Source organism: Bos taurus, chromosome 22 (assembly GCF_002263795.3).
Source record: "Bos taurus isolate L1 Dominette 01449 registration number 42190680 breed Hereford chromosome 22, ARS-UCD2.0, whole genome shotgun sequence".
Classification (NCBI taxonomy): Eukaryota; Metazoa; Chordata; class Mammalia; order Artiodactyla; family Bovidae; genus Bos; species Bos taurus.
Window position 1 is genome coordinate 35,087,261 of NC_037349.1, and position 27,790 is coordinate 35,115,050.

At 41.0% G+C, this 27,790-nt stretch overlaps 1 protein-coding gene across 10 annotated transcripts in view; it reads right to left on the reverse strand.

The window, feature by feature from the left end:
• SLC25A26 (solute carrier family 25 member 26) overlaps positions 1–27,790 on the reverse strand; it is a 146,780-nt gene that overhangs the window by 18,982 nt on the left and 100,008 nt on the right. For 8 of the 10 annotated variants that reach the window (NM_001103297.1, XM_059879847.1, XM_005222683.5 and 5 more), the window contains one exon: positions 14,736–14,780. The exons of the other annotated variants lie outside the window; for them this stretch is intronic. In NM_001103297.1, the coding sequence (NP_001096767.1) occupies positions 14,736–14,780 (45 nt within the window). The remainder of the gene's footprint in view (positions 1–14,735; positions 14,781–27,790) is intronic. 10 annotated transcript variants of the gene reach the window in all.

Sequence of the window (27,790 nt, forward strand, 5' to 3'; positions counted from 1 at the left end):
GGCTCACTGCTGTGTGCACAGGGACCCGAGCCGGCGCTCTGCGACGGCTGCGAGGGCGGCACGGAGGCCCAACGGCGAATGCACCTTACTGTACATCAGAAACGAACACCGCACTGTAAAGCGATTATCCTCTAAATATACACACACACACAACTAAAGAACAGCGAACTTAGTACTACTCTCCTACTCTCAATATTCTCCACTGAAAATACGCTTGGAAGGCTGAGAAAGCTGCTACAGAAACGGAAAAGACACCATGTGAACAAACCAAGGCACGTGCGTCTCTGTCAGCTCTAACAGCGTTTCTTCAGTCAGACCTCCATGTAAACCACCTAACAAATCAAACGTGTAATAATGTGTGGTGTCAGAGCGCCAACATTTCCTTCCACCTAACTAACGAGATTGCTTACTTGGAAAGCATGTTTATTGAAATCACTGGACTAAGAGTAAAGCTAATCAAATAGATTTTGTAACCTTACTTGTGGAAGTAGATTAACTAAAAAAAGAAAGTTTGATCAAAAACAGCTTTCTAAAGATAGTCTTGCCATTAAGCAGAGTTTCTGGTATTTTTCTGTATATGTTCTAATGTTTCCAAGTATATCTGTGTGCTTTTGTAAAAAACATTCTTTTCTCCAGAGCTCTTTCAAGTACTGGAGACAGCATAAGAACCGAATCAGGAGAATGGCAACTTTTTACCTGTTGATCTTTTTTCAATTTTTGGCCACACTCCACAGGATACAGAACCTTAGTTCGCCAATCAGGGATCAAACCAATGCCCCCTGTTTGGAAAGCATAATCTTAATCACTGGATAGCCAGGGAAGTCACAACTTTTTACTTTAAAGGTGGCAAAATTTTATTTTATCAGGCTAATGCCAATTTGAACACTATACTCTGCTGAGTTTTCAGGAAACGGATACAAAACATAAAATATCAATGGTCATTCTGGAAATGACTGAAAGTCATCATCTTCAGTTTCTGCTGGAACCTGCAAGGATTCCACAAAGGTTACTCCAAACAGACTTAAAATGCTACAAATAATGCTGAGTTTGCAAGGAGTGTGCATGTGCTCAGCTGCAGTCGTGGCAGACTCTCTGCGACCCCATGGACTGCAGGCCACATGGCTCCTGCCCACCAGATTTCCCAGGCAAGTTACCGGTGCTGGGTGCCACCTCCTCCTCCAGGAGATCTTCCTGACCCAGGGATTGCACCTGTGTCCCCTGCATCTCCTGCACTGGCGGGTGGATTATTTACCACTGAGCCACCTGGGAAGGCCTTACAACTAGTAAAAAAGAACAAATAATACGATGTGTATTACATGTCATACAGGAGAAGAAAAATCAGAGACAGTATATAATTCATAAACTGAGCATTTACTCAATACCTACTAGGTTTCAGGCAGTGTGGAGTCGGGGGGCGGGGGTGGGAAATAGCAGCCCCCAGGTCTAATATCTGATGGGGGTACAATGAGGACAGAAGAGGTTATAAGAGGAAGAAGGCCTCACAGCGGTGCCTGCTATAACCTAGGGAAGAAAAAAAATTGGTTGCCAAGTGGGGGAAAAAACCCACTGGATCAAAATAGAGCCAGATGGCTGAAGACACATTTTAAAAACAGAATCTCCAAAGATAAGCATAACTTTCCACCATCACCTGGGCAGAATAACTAGCCTAGAAACATAAAAAGAAATCATTTTTTATTAGAAAAAGATACTAATAAACAAACAAGAAAATCTCTAGAACCAAAAGATTAATATTCAAGTGAAAAACTTCCATGGCAAACACAGAGCATTATACAGGAACCACAGGAACTCCACTCCACAGAACTTACTATGCTCCAGGCACCAACACTTTACATACATTAACTCACATAACCCTAACCACAATCTTCCAAAGTTATTTGCCTTTTAATCATTTCACAAACAAGGAAGGTGAGGCTCAGAGAAGTGAAGCACCTTGCCAGAGTTTAAATAGGTCATGACAGAGTTTATAAAAACTCCGACTTGCATCTGTAGGTTAGAGGTGTCCTGAAAGCAAACAAAAGGTTATCTGTAAGACATTTCACAGTTCTATATACAGATGGTAACTTTTACTAGATTGATATCAGAATAACCAAGTGAATGAACAAACTATGTCAATGTCAAAAATAATGTGCTTTAAATAATATGAATTTTCTAATGCAGCTCAATATCAAAAAAAACAAACAAGCTGATCAGACAATGGGGAGAAGATCTAAGCAGACTTTTCTCCAAGGCGACATACAAATGGCCAAGAGGCACATGAAAAGATGCTCCACATCACTAATTATTAGAGAAATGCAAATCGAAACTACGAGGTAGCACCTCACACCCATCAGAACAGACATCAAAAAATCTACACACGCCTAAATGCTAGAGAGGGTGTGAAGAAAAGGGAACACTCTTACACTGTTGATAGGAATGCAAACTGATACGACCACTGTGGAGAACAGTACGGCGGTTCCTTAAAAAGCTAAACACAGAACTACTACATGGCCCAGCAATTCCACTCCTGGGCAGATATCCAGAGAAAATCATAATTCCAAAAGATACACGCAGCCCAATGTTCGCTGCAGCACTATTTACAACAGCCAGGACATGCAAGCAGCCTAAGTGTCCATCGACAGAGGAATGGATGAAGATGTGGTAAATACATACAGTGGAATGTTATTCAGCTATAAAAAGGAACAGAACTGTATTTGCAGAGATATGAATGGACCTAGAGTCTGTCATATAGAGTGAAGTCAGGAAGAGAAAAACAAACATCATATATTAATGCTTCTATGTGGAATCTAGAAAAATGGTACTGATGCACCTATCTGCAAAGCAGAATAGAGACACAGACGGAGAGCACAAACATATGGACATCAAGGGGGTGAGGGGGTGGGATGGACTGGGAGAGTGGGACTGACTGTGTTCACTACGATGTATGAAGCAGATACGTAAGGCCTGCTGTACAGCACGGTGGGGGGCGGGGGGAAGGTACCATCTGTTTGTAGGACATATACGGAGTTAAACTTTAAAATGCATTCCAATATTCATTTTGTTGTTGTTTAGTTACTAGTCAGGCTCTTCTGCAACCCCATGGACTGCAGCCCACCAGGCTCCTGGGTCTATGGGATTTCCCAGGCAAGAATACTGGAGTGGGCTGCTGTTCCCTTATCCAGGGGATCTTCCCAGCCCAGGGATCAAAGCCACATCTTGTACATTGGCAGGTGGGTTCTTTACCACTGAGTCACCAGGGAAGCCCCCAATATACATTGCTGCTGCTGCTGCTAAGTTGCTTCAGTCATGTCCGACTCTGTGCGACCCCATAGACGGAAGCCCACCAGGCTCCCCCGTCCCTGGGATTCTCCAGGCAAGAACACTAGAGTGGGTTGCCATTTCCTTCTCCAATGCATGAAAGTGAAAAGTGGAAGTGAAGTCGCTCAGTCGTGTCTGACTCCTAGCAACCCAATGGACTGCAGCCTACCAGGCTCCTCCGTCCATGGGATTCTCCAGGCAAGAGTACTGGAGTGGGGTGCCATTGCCTTCTCCACCAATATACATCAGGTGCAGACAAATACTGTTTGATTCCACTTACATGAGGTACCTAGAATAGTCAAATTCATAGCCAGGAATACACTCACAGATGCTGGGGAGAGGGGTGGGGGGTGGGGAACAGGAGTTAGTAATTAATGGGACAGCTTCAGGTTAGGAAGATGAAAAATTCAGGAGATGGACAATGAGAGTTGTGCAACAATGTGAATGTACTTAAGTGCCACTGAACTGTACAGCTAAACAAGGTTAATGTAGTGTGTTTTCTATTATGTGAATTTTACCATAATAAAAAAACATTTGAAAAAAAGTTTAATATGTGTGATTTTTTTTTAAATAAAGAATTGCCTGAATATAAAACTTCAGAAAAAGAATACTGACACTAAGGTAGAGAGAAAAGTGCTGTGGGGGCTTCCCTGCTGACTTAGTGGTAAAGAATCCACCTGCCAACGCAGGAGACACGGATTCAAGCCCTGGTCCGGGAAGACTGCACGTGCCATGGAGCAACTAAGCCCGTGCATCCCAACTATTGAGCCTGTGCTCCAAAGCCCCGGAGTCACAACTGCTGAAGCCTGTGTGCTCTAGAGCCCGTGATTCACAGCAAGAGAAGTCCCCACAATGAGAAGCCCACGCATCCCAACTTGAGGGCAGCCTCCACTTGCCGCAACTAGAGAAAAGCCTGTGCAGTAACGAAGACCTAGCACAGCCAAAAAATGAGTAAATAAATCTCTACCCAAAAAAAGGTAAGTGGTGTTTACAAATTATTCATCTGAGAGCAACTTTAAATTCATTAAGCTACAAGAATAATGACAAGAACCTGGCTGGTAAAAAGTACTATAAATGAATTATTAAAGCATTTTGAAATTACTTATTTGTTATGGAGGAACTAGAGGGTCATGAGCGACAAAAAACTGACTGGAAGGACAGGAAAGATTACTCGCAGGAAGTGCAGCATTATTGTTTATGAACTTTGAATACTTTAAGAGTAAAACTGTAGTGTCTGCCAACAGTATGAATGACTGTGATTGACAGTATTACTGGCCACTTCCTGAGTACCTAGAAACTATGCAAAGATTTCACATTTCTCATTTAATTTTGAAAGGTGTGTATTATTATCCATAAACACAGGTGCGGGGCAGTGCAAACCAATGTCAAGTAAGTTGCCTGAGGTCAGACAGAAAGTGGGGGAGCTCAGCCTGGTTGTTCTGGTTCCCTCAGAGCCATGTGTCTTCTAGACAGAACAGCATATAAACAATATTTGTAAGCTTCCTTGATACACAGCTCACCGTCTAGAGAAGCTACAATATGCAAGTTATTATAGTTTGATGTCAATAAAATTTAGTTAAATAATATGGGTTTATAATGGAGAATTTTTTTTAAAGACCTCAACATCAAAATTTTTAATTGCCATAATTTCTAAACATAAGTATTTCCATTGCCACTGAGGTCTAATGACGACTCCTATAAAAGCGCAGAGAGGGGGCCCAAATATGAAAACCACAGTGATGGTGTCTCAAATGAGGTGACAAAGCTTGGGAACCTAAATAAATGAACCTAAATAAGACTTTTAAAAAACCAAGCAGCCATACTTTACTTGGTGTTTGCTTATTTATCAAAATTCAAACTCCTGTTTCCAGTTTCTATTATATAGGGACTTCTCTGGTGGTCCAGTGGTTAAGAATCTACTTGACACTGAAGGGGACATGGTGATTTTACTAAAAACCCTAATCGGCAACCCTGACTTTGTTGGTGATCTGGACACAAAATACTTCGCTCTTATTTTCAAGTGTTTCTTTCCATGTTGGCATGCTGTATTTAATTTAGGGAGCAAGTTTAGTGTGGTAAAATCATACAGGATCTTTTTACTGTTATCATTCCCTTCTCAAAAATGTGGTAAAATCATACAGGATCTTTTTACTGTTATCATTCCCTTCTCAACCTTTACAGGAATCTACGTTCTGATCAAGCATGTCTGTGCAGACACCAGATTGTCCAGCCTCATGAAACTGAGGGCAGGAGGAGAAGGGGACAACAGAGGGCGAGATGGTTGGATGGCATCGCCGACTCACGGACATGAGGCTAAGCCAGCTCCAGGAGGCAGTGGAGGACGGGGAAGCCTGGTGTGCTGCAGTCCACAGGGTCACCAGAGTCAGACACGACTGGGTGACTGAACACCGACATGAGATGGGGCCGTGGCCCCTGAGCACGAGCACCCTTTACTTTACTGGCATTCCGTTCGTATTACTCAAGGTGTGGAAGAATCTTGAGGGTGGGCTGACAATACACATTTAACTATTGTTAAAATACGAATCAATGACAATAAACAAGTTATTACCTATAAATCTGAATAAAAATGTAGTTTTTATAAAGTACTGTCTATTTACAAGACATAAAATGTACTATTTTATACACTGTAGTATAACGGAAATGATAATTCAATGGCCCCTGATTTTTACTGCAAAGCTATAATTTCATCTTAGAAAATCAGTAGCATAATGTGAAAAATCTCACATAAACAAACTGAGTTTATTTTCAGGTTGCTTCAAATGTTGCATCTGAGTTAAAGCTTGCGTTTCCTCCAGTTACTGAGTTGCAACTCTGTAACACCTTGCTGCTAGCAGCACAACTACTTAGACCTGATAGCATTGTTAACAATCCTCTACATTGTTAGCAATCCTCTACTGCAATCCTCTACGCTGCACTTACATACTCAGACACCAGAACGAATCTGACGTTCTTACAGGACATTTTATCATATCCTTTCACAATCCGTGGGTTCAGTAAGAGTACATCTGTACATTATGGCTCTGATTGTACTTCTAAAAGAAACTAATTATAAATAAAACAGTTCATGTATGTATACAGCTATCCAACTTTGCACTGACCCTGAAAAAGAATGCTAACCTCCAAACAATTAGTAAATAGCTGTGAACACCTGCTGTGTAAAAGACATAACTATAAAGAATATAAACATAAATGATCAGCAGACAAAGTTTCTTCCTGCAAAATGCAGAGTTAAACACAAGCTCATGGAAACATGTGGTCTGGCTCCACTCATCCCCATAAACCATCTGTGCCCCGCCTCACCCCACGTCAGTCTCTGAGAGCTGAGTCTTTCCTGAATGAACACCATTAAACCCTTGCCCAAGTACAGCATAACCAGGAATGCTGTGGGTGGTGGTGGTACTGGTTTAAGAAATATGGTAGCCATATTTATATCATCAAGGCAAACAATCAACACAATTTGTAGAAACACCTGAAATAAGCTGATTTAATAATACAACCTCAACTTCTGAACCTATGAAACAGCAACAACATATTAAAGACCTCATGCACTATGTGCAGAATTATGTGTAAAATGATTAAGAACATCAACTCGGAATATTACTCGGCCATAAAAAGGAACAAAACTGTGCCATCTGCAGAGATGTAGATGGACCTAGAGGCTGTCCTACACAGTGAAGTCAGAAATAGAAAGACAAATATCATATATTAATGCATACGGGTAGGATCTAGAAAACGGTACAGGTGTTTCTGCAAAGCAGAAAGAGAGACACAGATGTAGAGAACAAATGTGTGAACACCAAGTGGTGAAAGATGGGGTGGGATGAATTGTGAGACTGGGAATGACGTATATACACCACCATGTCCCAAACAGATAACTAACGAGAGAACCTGCTGTACAGCTCAGGGGAACTTCACTCAATGTTCTGTGGCGACCTAAATGGGAAGGAAATTCAAAAAGCAAGGGACATATGTAAACACACAGCTGGTTCCCCTTGCTGTACAGCAGAAACTAACACAACTCTGTAAAGCAACTACATTCCAATCAAAAAATTTTTAAAGGACACCAATTCTGGAATCAGCCAGTCTGGGTTCAAATCCCGGATGTAGCCCTTAACACTTGAGTATTACTGAGGCCTTGGTCAAGGCACTCAAACTCTCCTTCAGTTTCCACATCTATGAAATGAAGACGGTAACAGCACCCAAAGGCCTTTCCTGGTAGCTCAGTCGGTAAAGAATCCGCCTGCAATGCAGGAGACCCTGGTTTGATCCCTGGGTTGGGAAGATCCCCTGGAGAAGGGATAGGGCTATCCACTCCAGTATTCTTGGGTTTCCCTGGTGGTTCATGCCTGCAATGTGGGAGACCTGGGTTTGATCCCTGGGTTGGGAAGATCCCCTGGAGGAGGGTATGACAACCCACTCCAGTATCCTTGCCTGGACAATTCCCATGGACAGAGGAGCCTGGCGGGGGCTACATTTAGTGGCAAAGAATCATACACAACTGAGTGACTAAGCTCAAGAGCCTAAGCACACAAGAACAGCACCCACCTCAGAGAACTGCCATGAAGATTTATAAGAGATAATCCACAGAATCAGATATGCATAGTCAAATATGCAGATGGCACCACCCTTATGGCAGAAAGTGAAGAGGAATTAAAGAGCCTCTTGATGAGGGTGAAAGAGAAGAGTGAAAAATCTGGCTTAAAACTCAACATTCAAAAAACAAAGATCATGGCATCTGGTCCCATCAATTCATGGCAAACAGATGTGGAAACAATGGAAACTGGGATAGACTTTATTTTCCTGGGCTCCAAAATCACTGTGGACAGTGACTGCAGCCATGAAATTAAAAGACACTTGGCTCCTTGGAAGAAAAGCTATGACCAACCTAGACAGCATATTAAAAAGCAGAGACATCACTTGGCTGACAAAGGGTTGTATAGTCAAAGCTACAGTTTTTCCAGTAATCATGTATGGATGTGGGAGTTGGACCATAAAGAAAGCTGAGTGACAAAGAACTGATGCTTTCACATCCCACAAGCCATGCGACAGAGCCAGGAAAAAAGTTATATACTATACAATCCCATTTTTATAAAATTCTAGAAAAAGAAAACTAATCTCTAGTGACACAGAGAAGATCAGTGTTTGCTGCCCATGGGGCAAAGGTAAAATAAAAGTGGGAAGAGGTTTCAGAGAAACATAAATAAATTTTGAGAGGGCAATGAATATACTCATTTTTTTCCTTACAAAGTTTCATAGATAGAAAAATATGTCAAAATTCATCATGGTGCTAGAAAAGACTCTTGAGAGTCCCCTGGACAGCAAGGAGGTCAAACTAGTCAATCCTAAAGGAAATCAATCGTGACTATTCACGGGAAGGACTGATGCTGAAGCTCCAATATTCTGGCCACCTGATGCAAAGAGCTGACTCAGTAGAAAAGACCCTGATGCTGGGAAAGATTGAAGGCAGGAGGAAAAGGGGTTGACAGAGGATGAGATGTTTGGCTGGCATCACCGATTCAATGGACGTGAGTTTGAGCAAACTCACGTCCTGAAGGACAGGAAAGCCTGGCGTGCTGCAGTCCATGGGGTCGCAAAGAGTCAGACACAACTGCGCCACCGAGCAACAATCCATGGAAAGTGGCTATCACAGTGCCGGGCACACTGTAACTATGAGAAATGCTAATTACTGTGACTATTAATGACTACCAGTAATTGTAGTAATAGAAACAACACTAACATGGTGAAAGGGTGCTGGGCAGAAAACCAAGGACTGATGTGGGAGATGAAACACAATCTCTGAGACCTGGTTTCTCTGTGTTAGTGGGGATGACGACAAGCCCTGTCCCCCTGAGCTGTATGTCATGTGAGTAAGAGGCTAAGGAATATATAGTATACTGCTTAGCACAATGCCCACCCCGGCATATAACATCTATTCAACACACAACGTGCTTCTTACAAGAATTCAAGTGACAATACGTGCATAACTATTAAAACTTATAAACTTATTGTTTAACATAACTTATAAACAAATTATTAAAATGCCAGGAAGGAAATAAACAGATGCTGTGTTTACTGAGCAGGGAAGATGGTAAAGTCCTACTTAAAAGACGGGTGGACAGGGAAGGAAAGCCTCTCTGTGGTGACATGATCTAAGACCTAGGAAACGAGAAGGATTTGGACACCAAGAAAGCCCAGCGAAAGAGCCAGAATGAGGAGGGAAGGGATTTCTGTCAACCCTCCAGATCACTACAGCCCCAGGCCCCAGGCACACAGTAGGCACCCATAACAAAGAGGAGAATGAGTAACGAACACTTCTGGCAGAGGCACAACACACTTAAAGGCCCTCTGGTGAGGAGCGGCCTGGCAAGCCAGACAGAACAGAGGGATGCCAGAGGGGCTGTGGGTGGGGCGCACGGCAGGCAGGTGCTGTGGGAAGGTCAGTGAGGCGGGGGGCCCAGATGACGTGTGACCCTGTCAACCACAGCTGAAACTCTGCATTTTACTCTTCTTTCAAAGAGTTGTCACTGGAGGCTTTTAGCACAGAGTGGTAAGATCTATTTCTGTAAAAGATCATTCTGGCTGTCGTGAAGAGAGGATATTTTAGAAAAGCAACAACACCATCAGGGAGACCCTCAGAGAGGCCAACGCAGCAGTTCAGACAGGAGGTGAGTTAGAGGCTTAAGTCCCAACAGCGGGGTTGGTGCTGGGCTGGATGATGCCGGAAAGAGAGACCCATGGAGTCATTCTCAAGTTTCTGCTTTGGCAAGGAACAGACATCTGTGCTATTTTACTGAGTAGGGGACATCTGGGAAGGAAGAGGCTGGGGAAAAGGGGAATACAAACCAAGAGTTGTGCTCTGAACCGCTTCCCCTGAGACACCTTGACAAGGATGTGACTGAGGACACTGGTCACGTGAGGCTGTAACTCAGAGTGGGAGGTCCATGACAGAGCTCTCAACGTGCAAGTTATCCACACCGATAAGGCACCCAAAGCCAAGAAACAAGGTAAAGTAGCATGCTTTGGTCATTTGCTGGGTAATAGAACCAGGTCATCTAACTCACTTCTCTTCCTGTTGGGCTGCCAGAAAGTTCCAAAGTCAACATAAACCTTATAGGAAAATTATTTGTGCGGGTATTCTATATACAATGATTGAGCCTCTTTACCTCCCCTTCTCTTTATGGTTGTTTTTTTTCTTTTTTTAAGTCTTTATTAAATTTCTTACAGCACTGCTTCTGTTTTATGTTCTGTTTTTTTGGCCGCAAGGCACGTGGGATCTTAGCTCGCCGACCAGAGATCAAACCTGCATCCCTTGCATTGGAAGGGGAGGTCTTAACCACTGGACCACCAGGGAAATCCATCTTTATGTTGTCTACTCTTTCATCTAAATCTTTTTTGTAAGTATGTGTACTATAAAAAAAGAAAGAAAATCTCAGAAACGAGGTAGTGTAGTGATATGCTTCGGGGAGTCAGAAGGGCTGACCCCCACACCGCCTTTGGTGGGTGTCGATCATAGACACCTGACCATGGAGTTATCTGTGAGTGTGCACTTCTCGGACAGACTACAGCTCCTCACGGGCATCAGTCACACCTCAGTCATCTTGAACCACCGTGAAAGGGCACAGTGTCGAGCTCACAGGAGGCAGGCCACACATGTACCCTAATGGCATCAGTCACTTTTCTATCTGTGGATGGGACTGGGCCTTATGAGAAGGCGCCACGGCTCACCTCTAAGACGTTTTATACACAACACAGCACACAATTAAACGCCAGTCAGCAATACAGACAGATGTTAGACATACGGATAAAGCTTCAGGATCTGGGTTGGAAGACTTCAGGCAGGAGAAAAAAAACTGAGCTGGCTTTAAAGATGCATTTGCATTTGATCTGTGAAAAGGCACTTCAGAGAGTAGCCAAAGAAAAGAGGCAGTAAGGAGCCTATTCTGGTTAGAAGGAAAGGAAGGAAGGGAGGAAGAGCCAAAAAAAAAAAAAAACTATTGGGGAAGGGAGCTGTAAAAACCAATTAAGAACACAATGTGGATATCCAACAACTTCATGTTTTAGAGTTTTAGAAAGTTACACATTCCTGGGAACTTCAAAAAGATGTTTAAGGACGATCACACAAATGCAGTGTGTAGAATAGATCAGACTGTTAACTTAGTTTAGGCACAAATTAGTAAGAATCTGATAAAAACAAAGGATACCACAGGTTCCAAAAAATCTTAGTGAACACAACTTGGTGAGTGATATAGAAACCGAGAATCAGATTTAATCTGGGATTTGAGACTAAGGGGTCAGGAGAATCGCAGTATGATTAACAGAAATCAAGGAAATAGAAGGAAGTGATTTTAGAAAGTGATTCCATCAATTTTAGGCAGAATAAGTTTAAGGTGGTGGTGGCTAGACTCTATCTCCAGATTCCCACTACTTTACAGCATAATGTGCACACAATGTGCCAAAGTCCTTGCTGAGAAAAATCTTCCTGAGCCGTATTTCTCCCTAAACATAACAGAAAGAAACTCCTGCATATAATACAGTGTCTCCATGGCTGCAGAAGCAAGTTTTACTTGATGAAAATCATAAATACAAAAATAAAAGAATGCCCAAAATTACCTTTTACAAAGCACTGTGATTTCACATTATATGTATGTTAAAAAAAATTTATATGAGAAGATCTCAACATTATCTAGCCCTGAGAAAAATGCAAATCAAAACTGCAACGAGTGAACTGCCCTGGTGGTACAGTAGATAAGAATCCGTCCACCAACACGGGGAACACGGGTTCAATCCCTGATCTGAGAAGATCACACATGCCAGGGGGCAGCTAAGCCGTGTACCACAACTACTCAAGTTGGTGCACCCAGAGCCTGCGCTTCCACAAGAGAAGCCACCATGGTGAGAAGCCCTTGCATCGCAACGAGGAGCGGCCCCGCTCACCACAACCAGAGAAAAGTCCGCGCGCTGCAACGAAGACCCACCCAACCCAAACAAAAACTACAACGAGGAATTCCCCACCAGTCCCGAGGGCAGGGCTCTGCACTTCCACTACAGAGGCATGGATTCTATCCCTAGTCCGGAAATTAAGATCCTGCACGCAGAGCGGTGTGGCAAAAATCAAAAACAAACACAAACAAAAAACCTGCCATAAAGATACCAGTACACAACTATCAGAAAGGCTAAACTTTAATAATAAGCAAGGACATGGATGGAAAGCTACAGGAACTCTCATCCATTATTAGAAAAACGGGACAGCTACTTTGGAAAACACTGTGACAGCTTCTTAATAACTTAAACTTATATTCTCCATAAGATCCAGCAACCACACTTCTCAGTACTTAACCAAGAGAAACAAAAACATATGTCCATACAAAAATATCCTTAGGCAAATATATACAGCAGCTTCATCCATGATCATCAAAAGCTGAGAACAACTCAGGTGGATCAACTAGTAACTGGCTAAGCGAATTACAGTGTATGCACACAGGGCACACTCAGTGTCGAGGAGGAGCGAACCACAAGTCGGGATGAAACAGAAAGGAATCTCAAAAGCATCATGTTAAATGAAAGAAGCTAAGCACAAAATACTACACAGTGTGTGATTCTATTTATATGAGATTCTGGAAAAGAGAAACCTACAGATATTCTATATCATGTTTAGGGTGGTACTCAGTATTTGCCAAAAACCTATAAAAATGTACACTTACAGAGGTTTCCCATATGAAGATTATACCTTAATACATCTGACTTGAAAAAAAGAACCTTAGCATCTGAACACTGGCTCAAAGAAAAGTATTAAAGCCCAACATTGGCATCTATTATTACTCTGAAAAATTCTAGACATTTCTTAACTAGTTAGCATACTACAAATGCCCTGAGTACTGAAAAGAAATGAGCCCCACGCTTTTTCCCTCTTTGGGCCTCCAACATTCCTATGCAGAAACCGGGCCTGGGGACGTCAGCGAGTGTGCAGAAGCCACGTGAATGCTGGTTACTGAGACACTAATAAAGTGAGTCTTGTTTTCGGGACAGCTGTTGCTTCGTTGTTCTTTTGTCACACACAAAAAAAGAGAGCTGTTATGCTTATGGAATGTGACCTTCTCATTGGATGGCTGTTACATCACGCCTGGAAACACTGCCAGAGAAATTCATTTTCCCCGTGTGCCACACAGAAAACAGTAAAAGCAAAAACAAACTAAACAACCATGAAAGACCCCAAAACCAGCGTTAAACGAACTGCATTATCCTTAAAAATCAGATCACTTCTAAGAAGTATTTCTCAATACTAAATACTGAAAAGCTTATTTTTTATGAGTAAGGTTTTGTCTCAGTTTATTATCCTTAGTGTATAACCTTAACAGACTATTTTTCAGAGTCCAAATAACTGTTTCGCTTCCAAACACATTTTCTTTGAGCGTGCCATGATTATTAATGCTATACAATAATGAGACTTATTCCTTTATTTTTTGTTTTACCAAATGCCTACCTAGCTAGGTACTTTGCCATTTTACAGTTTGATCATTTATAAACCATTTTCATTTGCACAAGAGCTTTCAAACTTTTTTGATCATTATCCACAGTAAGAAATACATTTCACATTGCAACCCAGGCCACAGATGTGTGCATATATGTGCAGACAACCCTGAAGTTTGACAAAATAAGATTTATTAACCCACCTCATAAGATGTTGTTTTCTTTTTTATTGTTATCTTTAAAATGCTGGCAAACAACCACACAAGTCACAGCATGGCCCACAAGTTTCAAAATCACTGCAGCAGCAGATGAAAAACAAATACAACATCTCTTCATGTTTTGAATAATGGCTTTCACACATTCATTTAGTTGGTTTTTTTAAACCTTGCGTGACATTCCTCACGGCTGACTCCCTGCATCTGCTCCTCCCCAGTGAGGGTTCCTCAGCCTGGTGAGCAGGGAAGACGGAAGGGCCCTGAAGAAGCCAGGGCCCCTGCTGCGCCCCCTCCAGCCCACCGCTAGATGTGGGGGGGAGGTCGTGGCCTCCAAGGCCTATAAATATCCAGAGCCGGGCTTTCCTTCCTTTTCCATTTACCCTCACTGTCACTCCTTAACCTCTACACACACAGCGAACTGAAATAAACTTCAACTGGGGAGAAAAGGAGCTACAACACACAGCAAAGTCAAGTTTTCCTAAACATCTCAGGATTTCAGTTATGCCTACCATATGCTTCTTTCCCATATACCACAGATACCTAAACAAGCTTAAAACAAGTTTACTGGCATGTAAATCCCGCTCACAAAATGCTTCCAACTCAATAATTTTGAGTTTTAAATCAATAATCAATATTATATTCCAGTATTCCATGCTGAAACTAGTGGGTATTTATTATAATTAGACAGCAATTATATATGAAGATCAGGGAACTTACTTTTAAGGACTCCCACAAGGGAAACTGGACCAATGAGAAAGGAATCTGAAGAGAAAAAAAGGGAAACCCGAATAAATTAGGCCAGAAAGATCAATTTGCTTAGCATGACTATATGAACTTATAGTTATTATTCAGAAACATTATTTCATTTTAAATTTATATACATAAAAAAATACCATTAAACAAATTTTTAAGTATAGAATTAAACAGTAACTGCTTGTATAATCTACTGACTTTTTAAGCACAAGGGATATAAAATTATGCTGTTATGCCCTCTTAAAACTGAAATAGGAATGCAATATGAAGAGACTGGCAACCGAAAAATAAATGAGAAAATAAATATTTTCCATCACAGGTAATAAAGCTTTAAAGATGTTACATTTTTCTGCTTTAGAGTTCTAGCTGTCTACTCCTCAGCAGGCCAGGTGTCAGGGTTGGAGAGAAACTGCAAGGGGGAAAGAGAATGGGGGTGAGGCAGGACAGAGGAGGGGTGGAGGAAAGGAGGGGAGAGCAGGAAAGAAGAAAGGTGAGAGAGGAAAAGAGGAGGAGGGAGAGAGAAGGGACGGAGGGGGCGGAAGGAAGGAAAGCAGAGCTGAGACAGGTGGATGGAGGGCCAGCGCAGCAGAGAGGGAAGAGGAGGCAGGCAGAGCCACTTGTAGGGGGAAGCTGAGAAGAGGGATCCGGGGCCAGAGCCCAGGCGTGGGAAGGAAGCAACGCTTCTCCGTGCTGGATGAGTGAGGCTCTGCGCAGACAGGAGCAGACAGAGGCGGCCTGAGAGCCTGATTTAGTCTCAAGCTTCGTCAGGGGCAAGAGTCATCTCTAGCATGAAGACAAGCATGGCACTTAAAGAGTTACAATCACATGTGTATTGCTAAGCTAGAATTGTTCCCAAGCACGTTTCACATGCCAGGAACTGTGTCCATCAGCACTTCATAGTTCTTACTTCACTCCTCACAACAATCCTGTGAGATAGGTATCATTACCATCCCCATTTTACAGATGAGGGATGGAGCTTCAGAGATGCTGTTTAACATGCCTGAAGACGAAGAGTTAAGAAGAAGCCCAGACCATCTGACTACCAGTCTACCTAAAAGACACCCAAACTGGATTTATCTGCATATAAATTCACCCCCAGTATAATCCATGCGCTTTTAACTAAATCTTCTAAAATTCTAAAAAAAGGACCCCACCTTCATAATTCCTAAAATAAAAATACCTGAACTCCAGGGGACCTCCCCAGTAGCCTAGGTAATCTCCACACACTGTGTACTGGTCCTGAGAAAGAGATGATTCTGCTCAAGCAGACTATGGCCCCAGTACTGCTGCTCTGTATCCAGGTCAGTTGCCAGTGAAGAGTAAATGTGGACTCTGACCAGTAACAATAAGCACAGGGATGGGTGGGTGGGTGGGTGGGTGGGTGTGTGTGTGTGCATAGACCACAGTGTTGAAGGGATTAATGAGTATTTATCTTATGAATTAAGAGTGCTAACTTATTTCTAAAATATTTATATTTAATGAGAAATTAAGAGTCTAGCATCAGCTTCTTTCTCTGCTTGAAGAAATAATGGCCCTGGAGTTGACAGTGTCCACAGAAAGAAATTCGGCCTTCCGTTCAGGCAGGAAATGGCAGTGAGGAAAACAATAAAAATAAAAAAGCCTATGTCACTAAACTAAGTTGACAAACTAAGAGTCTGAGAGAAGTCTGTCATCTTCATCATTAAGCAGCACCCCGTCCTGTACATCAAAGTACCATAATAGGAGATAAATTTAGTTGAGTTTTTGTTACCAAACCATGAAAGCATCTGACACTGTCCATTCTGGCTCTAGAATGCTGTGTTTTCAATTAAATTATCAAAACGCAAAGAAACTGACTGTAGTTTTCTTTTTCTTTTTTCGGCTGTACTGCACACTTGCAGGATCTCAATTCCCCAACCAGGAATCAAACCTGGGCCCCCTGCAGTGCAAGTGTTGAGTCCAAACCACTGGACCACCATTTTTTAAAATTTATAATATGTAACAAAATGCCAAAGAGGACTAACAGTTAGTGGGATTATTGTTTTGGTTCAGTTGCTAAGTCTTGTCTGATTCTGTGACCCCCGTGAACTGCGGCATACCAGGCTTCTCTGTCCATGACTATCTGACAGCTTGCTCACACTCATGCCCATTGAGTCCGTGATACCATCCAACCATCTCATTCTCTATCGCCCCCTTCTCATGAATGACAAACCACTTCAGTATTCTTGCCTTGAGAACTCCATGAACAGTATGAAAAGTGGGATTATAGATGATTTTAATTTTCTTCTTTGTGCTGTTTCTTCCCAAATGTAAATACATTATACTTTAACAAGAATGTACATATGTCACAGTTATAAGATGAAAAAAACCTTATAACTTATTGCAATGGTCCATGCTAGCTTAGGAGAAGGTGATGGCACCCCACTCCAGTACTCTTGCCTGGAAAATCCCATGGACAGAGGAGCCTGGTAGGCTGCAGTCCATGGGGTTGCTAAGAGTCGGACACGAATGAGCAACTTCACTTTCACTTTTCACTTTCATGCATTGGAGAAGGAAATGGCAACACACTCCAGTATTCTTGCCTAGAGAATCCCAGGGACGGGGGAGCCTGGTGGGCTGCCGTCTATGGGGTCGCACAGAGTCGGACACGACTGAAGCAACTTAGCAGCAGTAGCAGACTGCTAGCTTTCCTCACTTCCTGATTAAAATTAACCCATAAAACTACATTGTATGTTATTAGCACTTTGTATGGCAAAACCAATACAATACTGTAAAGTAAAAAACAATAAACAAATAAAAATAAAGAATGATAAAAAATAAATAATAATACCAGATTTTGAATACTACAGATGGACATTTTGCCCATTTTTCTCTAGTAAGAGTTATTCATTAATTTGTTACTTCAATTTAAAGAATTTTGAAATCACACATTTGAAATGGCCAAAACTATTCCACAAAGTATTTATTTCAAAAAGTCAGCCGACAGTAAATCCCAACTTTAAAACAAGATTAACTGACAATCTCAGGTAATTAAATGCACTGTAAATGCTTGAATAATTAAATGTGTTTTTGACTTCTGATAACGAAATATCCCTCATAAGATAAACTCCTGATGTGTGAAAATGTTTCAAACATTCTTCAAGTCAAATTCATACTGAATGTGTCTTGTCATTTACAATATGAAGAAAGAAATAATGAAAATGTGTTCCACACATGTTACAGTAGTACTGCCAGCAAATATGGCTCCACAGCTAAAACAAACACTCCCAACTACTACAGAACATGGGCCAGTCAGAAAGCAAGTTCCCTCCCCAGGTCTGGTTTGCAGTTTCAAAACAATGATGTCTCTTCAAAACGTGGAATTTTAAACCCTAAACAGATGTAAGCTGTTATTCTAAAATGTTTTATAGATGAAGAAAATGAATAGCTGCACTCAGAGGTCTTGTATTCCAAAACACAACATACCCATTTTATTGCACCAAAAGTTACAAAAATGGCTCACTGTTGTGACCTTTTTAATGCCTCCATTTAAGATGTTTTGTTTGAATAAGGCTGTTAAGACCCAGGGCACTAATAAGTGAGCAGCAGTAAACCCAACTACCATCAAAGATGCAGATGTAGAGGGGGGGAATCTGCTAGAATTCACCATGGATTCCACTGGTAATAAACACAGCAATAATTCTACACAAGAGTGCATGTAAGGATTCCATGTGAAGCAGAGAAAGTGAAAGCTGAATGGTAAACAGGGGAAGGAAGTGTTGGGCATTACTAATGAAATGAAGGTACAAAAATTACATTATGGGCATATTTTACCTATTACCAAGTGTTTCTACTAGAATTATCCTCAAAGCCAATCAGTGCTGACAATCCTGTGATCTTAAATACCTGTAACACTATAGTCCTTAATCAAATAATATGATTTACAATATAACTGAAGGAATATGAAGATATGATTTCTAAAGTCTCATTTGCTCTAGAATTCTGTGTCTCAATAATCTTCCAAATTATTAATAGAATAGCAACATGTTAAAAAAAAAAAAAAAAAGACTTGATTGTAAGCTGCAAAGAACACAATGGATCCTACAAGTGACCCAAAGGGGAGTCTCCTTTCTGTTGCAAGAGAGTGTCCAAATTTCTGTGTTTGATTTCAGGTTTTCCATTCTAGTGTTGCAAAGATAATAAGGCCAGTTCTCCTGTTAAATATTCAAGCCCAGTGGTAACTAAGGACAAATGAATCTGAAGATCAGAAAGTATTTTTCCCCAAAGTGACTACTATTCTTTTATAACAAAAGAGAGAGAGAGACTCATTCAAATCCAGTCTGCTAGCATTTGACATACCAGCAAAGAATTCTAATAATACATATTGATTTTTTAAATTTAGCAACTATAATTCACTTACACACAACTATATAGAGAGAACAGAATGTATACCTAATAAAGGAAATTAACCTAGAAGTAGAAAAAAATTGACTCACCCCTCAGGTCTATAAACCATACTAAAATTCTGGAAATATCTTTCCAAACAGCACTAAGTAGACACAAGAGTAACAAAATCTAAATTAGGGAAGGAGATGACGGTGAGCAGTTTGATTCTCAAGTAAAAGTTAATCTCAGAGGCAAGAGCACTAAGAGTATTAAAACTTGTACAAATATACAGTAAGCAAAAGAGTGCGGTAGTGGCAACAACACATACAGACAATGGAACAGGATGAAGAGCCGGAATTAACCCCTTGCCTGTATTCAAATGGTCCCTAACAATAGTGCCAACACCAGTCAATGGGGAAAGAACAACTTCCTCAAAGACTTCCCCGGTGGCTCAGTGGTAAGCAGTCTGCCTGCAACGAAGGAGATACAAGAGACACAGGTTTAATCCCTAGGCCAGGAAGGTCCCCTGGAGTAGAAAATGGCAAGTCATTCAACTATTCTTGCCTGGGAAACCCCATGGACAGAGGAGCCTGGTGGGCTACAGTCCATGGAGTCGCAAAGGGGTTGCAAAGAGTCGGACACAACTGAGCGCACATGCACACACACACACACACACACACAATGTCAGGAAAATGGATATACACATACAAAGGAATCAAGTTTGAGCCTTACATTACACCACATACAAAAAGTAACTCAAAATGAATCAAAGGAAAAAAAAAAGAATAAAAGATCTAACGGTAGGACCTAAAACCATAAAACTCCTAGAAGAGGGAAAAATCTTCAGGATATTAGCTTTGGCAATTATTTCTTGAATATTACACCAATCCACAGGTAACAAAAGTAAAACTAGACAAACCAGACAAAACTAGACAAACAACTACACTAAAATTTCAAACTTTGCATCAAAGAACAAAATCAATAGCCTGAAAAGGCAACCTATGGAATGGGAGGAAATATTTTCAAATCATCAATCTAATAACAGGTTAATATTCAGAATACATAAACAACTTCTACAACTCAACAGGAACCAAAACATCCTATTTTTCAAATGTGCCAAGGATCTGACTAGATGTTTCTCCAAAAAGATATACAAACAGCCAAGAAGCATATGAAAAGATATTCAACATTACTAGTCATTAATAGTAAAAGAAAATAGAAAAGAAAATCAAAAGCAAAATGGTATCATTCATTATGAAACTACTCTGAAAGAAAGAGGGAACACAAGGAAGGGAAAGAGGGAAGGAAGGAAACAAGTGTGGGCAAGGATGTGGGGAAACTGGAATCCCCAGGCTGTACTGGTGGGAATGCAAAATGGTGCCACCACTTGCGTAACAGCATGGAGGTTCCAAGTGATTCAGCAAGCCTACTTCTGGGGATATTCACTAAAGAAGTGAAAGCAAAGTCTTAGGAAGAGATGTGTACATTTATATTCACAGTAGCATTATTCAAAATAGCAAAAAGCTGGAAGCAACCCACGTGCCCACTTACGGACAAAAGGACACCCAAAATATGGTATATACGTAACAACAAAACACTATCCAGCCTTAAAAAGAAGGTAATTCTGACATTCGACAGAATAGATGAAATGGGAAGACATGACGGTAAGTAAAAGAAGCCGGTCAGAAGGAGACAGATACTGAAGGACCCCACTTACATGAGGTATCTCACATAGTCAAATTCACAGACAAACACAGTAGACTGGTGGCTGCCAGGGGTGGCGCAGGGGGTGACTGGGACAAGATGGGAAAGGCGAGTTGTTGTTTAATGATTATTAAAGAAGTTAAAGTCTCAGGTTTGCAAAATGAAGTGTTTTTGAAGACAACTGCAAAATTATGTGAAAACAATACAACTGAACCGTACACTTCAAAATGGTTAAAATGACGTGTATGTGTATTTTATTACAATGTTAACAGTTTTCAAAGTTTTTAAATAATACTGTTACTAAAAAGGCAAGTCACAGAATGAAAGAAAATACTCACAAAACACATACCAAGAACATCTATTCAGAATAAAAAACTTTCTTTTACAACACAAAGAAAACATAAACAACAAAGAAAAAAAACCCAATTTTTTTTAAATGCACAAAAGACTTGAACAAGCACTTCACAAAGAAAGTTATACAATTCACCAATATAAGCACAGGGAAGATAGTCAACATCATTAGTCATCAAGGAAGCGTTAATCAAAGCATATTGAGAAAACAATCCAGTGTTTGCCCCCACTAATGTTAAATGCACAACTTGGAAATTCCACTCTTAGGTATAGCCAAAACCAGGGACTTAAACAGATACGAGTACAATAATCTTCACTGCAGCAATATTGACAATATTGACAATGTTCATCAACAAATTCATCAATAAATAAAATGTGATCTATCCATATAATGGAATATTATTCCATCATAAAAAGGAATGAAATTCTGATACACATATGCTACAATATAGATGAACCCTGAAAACATTACATGGAGTGAAGTAAGTCAGACACAACGAACAAATATTATATGACTCCATTTATATGAAATAGCTAGACTATGCAAACTTAGACAAAAACTAGTTTAAAAGTTATGGGACTCAGGAAAGAAAACAGTAGGCTGAGCTCAGTAGCTCAGTCGTGTCTGACTCTCTGTGACCTCATGGACTGTAGCCCACCAGGCTCCTCTGTCCATGGGATCTCCCAGGCAAGAATACTGGAGTGGGTTGCCATTTCCTTCTCCAGGGGATCTTCCCAACCCAGGGATGGAACCCATGTCTCCTGCATCTCCTACACTGACAGGCAGCTTCTCTACCACTGCGCCACCTCAGTTGAGCAACCACAACTCTCATATTTTGCCAGTGGGAACTTAAAATGGGACAGTCCCTTTCAAAAGGAGTTTGCTGAGCTTTTATTTGATCCAGAAATTCCACTCCTACGTATTTATTCAAGAGCAGTAACAATGTATGTCTGTGGTAAGATCGGTACATGTATGTCAAAGTAGCCTTAATCACATAGGTAACGACCATCAACAGAAAAAAAGATATATAAGTTGTGGTATATTCATACAATGAAATACTAGGAATAAAGTGGAAAGAACTACTGATACATGCTGTAACACTGATGATTCTCACCTACACTATGCCGAGGAAAAGAAGCCAGACCCACAAAAAGGATTTATACTGCAAGACTCTATTTATAGAAAGCCCTATAAACTAACCTGATGGGAAGAGTAACTGGGATGGGATACCAGAAAACATTCTAGAGATATGGAAATATTCAATATCATAATAGGGTGTGGATTACGAATACATCTTCTCTCGAAAGTTGTGTATCTATGATGTGTGCATTTCAACGTATACAAATGCTACCTACAAATACACTATGAAAAATGCAATAGCAGTGAAGAGTGGGTTAAGAGATGAATAAAAATGACAGATTACTGGTAACTGTCAAAGTCTGATGATGAGCACTTTGAGTTCATTACACTATTTCTTTACCTTATGTATGACTTAAGTTTTTATTAAGTAGAAAAAAAAATGTAGAAGTGAAGTGCAACTCCTGTTGTTTTCTAGTCGCTAAGTCATGTCTGACTCTTGCAATCCTGTGGGACTGTAGCCCACCAGGTTCCTCTGTCTGTAGGATTTCCCAGGCAGGAATACTGGAGTGGGTTGCCATCTCCTTCTTCAGGGGACCTTCCCGACCCAGGGATCAAACCTGTGTCTCCTTCATTGGCAGGTGGATTCTTTAACACAGAACCAGCATGGAAGCACAAAGCACAATTAACTTCTCATTATCAAAATCCATATACTAGAATTAAAGCAGCCTAGAACTAAAAGTCGAAAAGGGCTTCCCATCGCCAGGTAAACCAAAGTTAAGTGACATTAATAGTGTGGGATATAGCGTCTCATTTATCTCAACAAAGGTTTTTTTTTTCCCTCAATTAAATAGTACACATATAGTTCCAAAATTTAAATTCTTCCCTAAACAATGTCTCCATGGAGGTATCTCCATGATTATCATTTCTGATCAATGCATAGTATTTTATAATATTTAACTATCCTGTGATAGTTGATGTCCAATTACTTTTGCTTAGAAGATACTATTTTGTTTAATCATTCATTTCTGATACACAGGAGATTCTAGATATATCGAACAGATTGTAAATACATAATTTCTCGAACATATCTAATAACAACATGGAGGCTAAGGTCCAACATTAACCCTTCATCAACATAATCACCCTTATAAATGCCTAGTGTTAACATTCAGGAAAATCAGAGCACAAAGAGATCTTCCATGAGCTATCATTTAACAAATTAATCAAAAGGAAAATTACATTATCACGCTGGCTTTCACGTATCCAGTGAATAATTCTAACACAGCAGTCAGCATTAACTGACTCTAAACAAATGTTTAACATTTGCATTAAGATTTAATCCTGCTTCCAGCGATCTACAAACAATTACTTGTGCAGCGAAATTATGGTATAAAGAATTACCAATATATGTCTGACTTATGGAATGTAAATGTAAAGTCACAAGTAGACACTAGTTGTAACCAATTAAAAAAAATTTTTTTTTGTTAGTTGGGACTCTTAAGAAATAAAATTAGAAATTTTTTTTTAAGTTTTCCATTTATTTTTAAGAAAGTTAAATAAAATCCATCTTTATATAAATATATACACACAGGGGCTTCCCTGGTGGATCAGTGGTAAAGAATCTGCCTGCCAATGCAAGAGACACTGGTCGACCCCTGATCCAGGAAGATCCCGTATACCGAGGGGCAACTAAGCCCTTGTGCCGCGACTGCTGAGCCTGTGCCCTAGAGCCCAGGAGCCGCAAGCACCAAGCCCACCGGACAGCTACTGAAGCCTGCACGCTCTAGAGCCCGTGCTGTGCAATAAGAGAAGCCACTGCACTGAGAAGCGTGCGCATTGCAACTAGAGTCGTCCCTGCTCACCACAGCTAGAGAAAGGCGCGTGCAGCAACAGGACTCAACACACCCAAAATCAATAAGTAAGTATACACACACACTGATTCCTTTCCATTTATTTTCACTGACTTCTTTAATGAAATACAGATAACCCCATAAGTCTTCAGGTAATCACTCAGCTACTAGAACAACTCTCGGTAATGAAACCTGAAATTTTCTTTTTGAGTATAAAAAGCAAAGGAAGTTCATTTTCAGTTCTTCACGGAGTCACTCCCAACAAGTTAGGCAGTGTTGATGTAAGGCTTCTAAGAAAACAGCCAGAGAGTAGTTGGGGGAGGTGCCTGAGACTCAGAATTTCAAAATCAGAATTCCTGTCAAGATGTGAGAACTCTGGCACAGGGTCAGCAAACAGATGTTCTCAGTTAGCATTTGCATGCAACTTTAATCCCTTACAAAATATAATCAGGTTGTTCTTGAGATGTTTTTCTGTGGCTGAGAATGGCTTTAGCAAGAAGGGTTTGGCTGTCTCTCCCACCTACCACTCCCTCCTTCTCATCCAGCAGCCCATCTTGCTCTTGACTCAGAAAGCAACTAAAAATGAGTAACCAATCCCTCAAGAAGTTCTATAATAGACAGTATATTATTTAACTTACTATATCACCAACTGTCCTTGGTAACTAAGGCACACACTTACTTACCTGGGTTTTGCTCCTTTCTGAAGCAATCTGGTGTTTGGTAATAACGATGTTGTATTTGATGGCTTTCCAAATTCTCAGAAAAATTAGATTAATACAATTTAAAAGACTAACCATGAGCAATAAACACCTCACCTAATATTCAAAACATTTGTATGTATGTATGGGTTAAGTCACTTTAGCGGTGTCCAACTCTTTGCCACACTATGGACCACAGCCCACCAGTCTCCTATGTCCATGGCATTTCCCAGGCAAGAATAACGGAGTGGCTTGCCATTTTCTTCTCCAGGGGATCTTCCCAACCCAGGGATCGAACACATGCTTCTTGGTCTCCTGCAGTGATAGGCGATTTCTTTACCACTACTGCATAGGTACATCCTTTGGGTAGGCAAAACTACAACTTGAAAAGAATTATGAAAAATAAAGACAGGTCTGTAGAGTGGTTAGGCTGTGCCCTAACCACTCGCGCCCTCCACCTCTCCCTCCCACTTCCGTCTTTCCTCTCTCAGCAACTCCCTCAACCTCGCCAAAATAATCCAATTGTAGTAAAAGCAAATTCAAAAGCAGCCCCATTATCATAAAGTGACAACCTGGAGCCTCAGCGTAAGTAGGGCGTTGACCAGCCTACAGTATGGTCAGAAGGAAGAGAGGCTGGAGGAGCAGAAGGAAAGAGGGCAGTAAGCTTGCTACGGGCAGGAAGGCAGAGGTGTCCACTTACCTCTCATCATCTCCCACTGCCTGGCCTGACGGTGCTCAGTAACTATCTATTACCTAAGTGAGTACAAGAAAGGCAAAGGAATGGAAGAAGACAAGGCAGGAAATAAGGCTGGTGGCAGGATAACGGTAGAGCTCAGGTATTCTGGTTCATAGTCCAATGAATACTCTTTTTATTCATCGACAATTAACTTAAAAGTATTCGTTACAACAATGTTTTGAGAGCTGAATAATGAGAAAAAAGTGAGTATCAATTAAATACAAAAGGGAAAAAAATAAAAACAGATCCCATTCATTCTATTTGTTATTTAAGTCAAAAAGACGAAATATGCAAGTACACACATACACACACACATCCCAGGAAACAAAAACTTTTGAAAGCCATTCTATGCATGCTTCTCCACTTATCTCTTATCATACCATTTATGATAGTAGAAAACAGCATTAAAGCCCAGGTGTTGAGAACTATAAATAATCTACTTTGTACAACTGAAAAGCTATGCTTCCAGCAGAATGATCCAGGGTAGAGTTTAAGCCATTAGATAAATGAGTGTAATGAACTACCAGAGGACACTGCCCCGACTTACTGGTTACCTTCCCTTCCAGTTTGGTTGCATAGGTTGGGTCCTATTACATAATCTGTGAATACTTTACCATAGGTATTTAGTGTTTAATTACAACACTAGCTTCTGCTTATCAGTCAGTTAAAAGATTAGGAGAAAAAATAAGACTTTAGGGTCTGAAACAGACTTTTCTTTAAAGATGGGGGAAAAAACTTCTTATCTAATAAAAAAAAAAGGAACAAAAAATAAAACCAGATTTTATTGGTCAGCCTTGCTTCAGTATCAAAACAATCCTCAAATCTCAGAGGGCACATTAGACGTTATTTTTCCTATTCACATGACATGTCAGCTGTAGGGTGGCTGTGGCTGCCCCAGGCTGTAGCTTTTGCTCCATGTCTTCTCACAGTTCAGTTCAGTTCAGTTGCTCAGTCGTGTCTGACTCTTTGCAACCCCATGGACTGAAGCACTCCAGGCTTCCCTGTCCATCACCAACTCCTGGAGCTTGCTCAAACTCACGTCCATTGAGTCAGTGATGCCATCCAACCGTCTCATCCTCTCATCCCTTTTCCTCCTGCCTTCAACCTTTCCCAGCATCAGGGTCTTTTCCAATGAGTCAGTTCTTCACATCAGGTGGCCAAAGTATTGGCGCTTCAGCTTCAGCATCAGTCCTTTCAATGAATATTCATGACTGATTTCCTTTAGAATGGACTGGTTTGACCTCGTTGCAGTCCAAGGGACTCTCAAGAGTCTTCTCCAACACCACAGTTCAAAAACTTCAATTCTTCAGCACTCAGCTTTCTTTATGGTCCAACTCTCACACCCATACAGGACTACTGGAAAAACCATAGCTTTGACTCCAAGACACAATCAGAAGGAAAAGATCTTACCTAAGACATGCCCTTCTCAAGGCAAACGGCAGAAGCTAGAGGGCTGATAGAAACTTGTTATGCCCCTGTAGCTTTGCTCAGAACCAGAGCACTGTCACTTTCACATTCATTGAGCAAGCTAAGTCATGATGCCAAACATGACTATGGGGCAGGGAGGCACTGCAAATCATTTAACCACAGGCAGCCAAGTGTAACAGATCATCTTACAGGAAAGGTGCAGAATTGAGAACTATGATTTAATTTATCCCACAGATCTTGAAACTTGCATGCTGAATGCTTTCCTCCCCATTGTTGGTAAGACTGAGCAAAAGTGCATACTCACAGCCATTAAGGAAAGAAAAAAATGAACAATCCAGGCTTGAAGAAGACTCTGAGAATATGATGACATGAACTCACCCCCTTTTAACCCCATTCTATTTTCAGTCTATATGCTGCAACAACAGGTATAGGCCTGGAGCCTGCACGCAGCTAAATGAAATTGAGGGCTTGGATCCCTGGGACGGTAGAGGAGGGAACTAGAAAATGTTGCGTTTTTTTTTTTTTCCTTCCCTCCGAGCTGGGCCTAGTGCCTGGGGACCAGCCTCTTGGAACAAGCCTGGAACAAAGATTGTAAGTTAACACTACTAGAAAAAGCCCGGTCCATGGAGATCTGATGGTCCTGGGACAGAAGGAAGGCATGTCTTAAGTAGAGGCCAAGACCAGAACTAGACCCGATGAGCTTTCAAGGAAGATATGACCACATAGAAGCAGGCTGAGCATCTGAAAAGACAGTGACTGGTCAGAAGAAAGGGGGCAAACCCACAACTAAGCAGAGCTGCTTGAAGTGAGAGAGGTCAATATGGGTC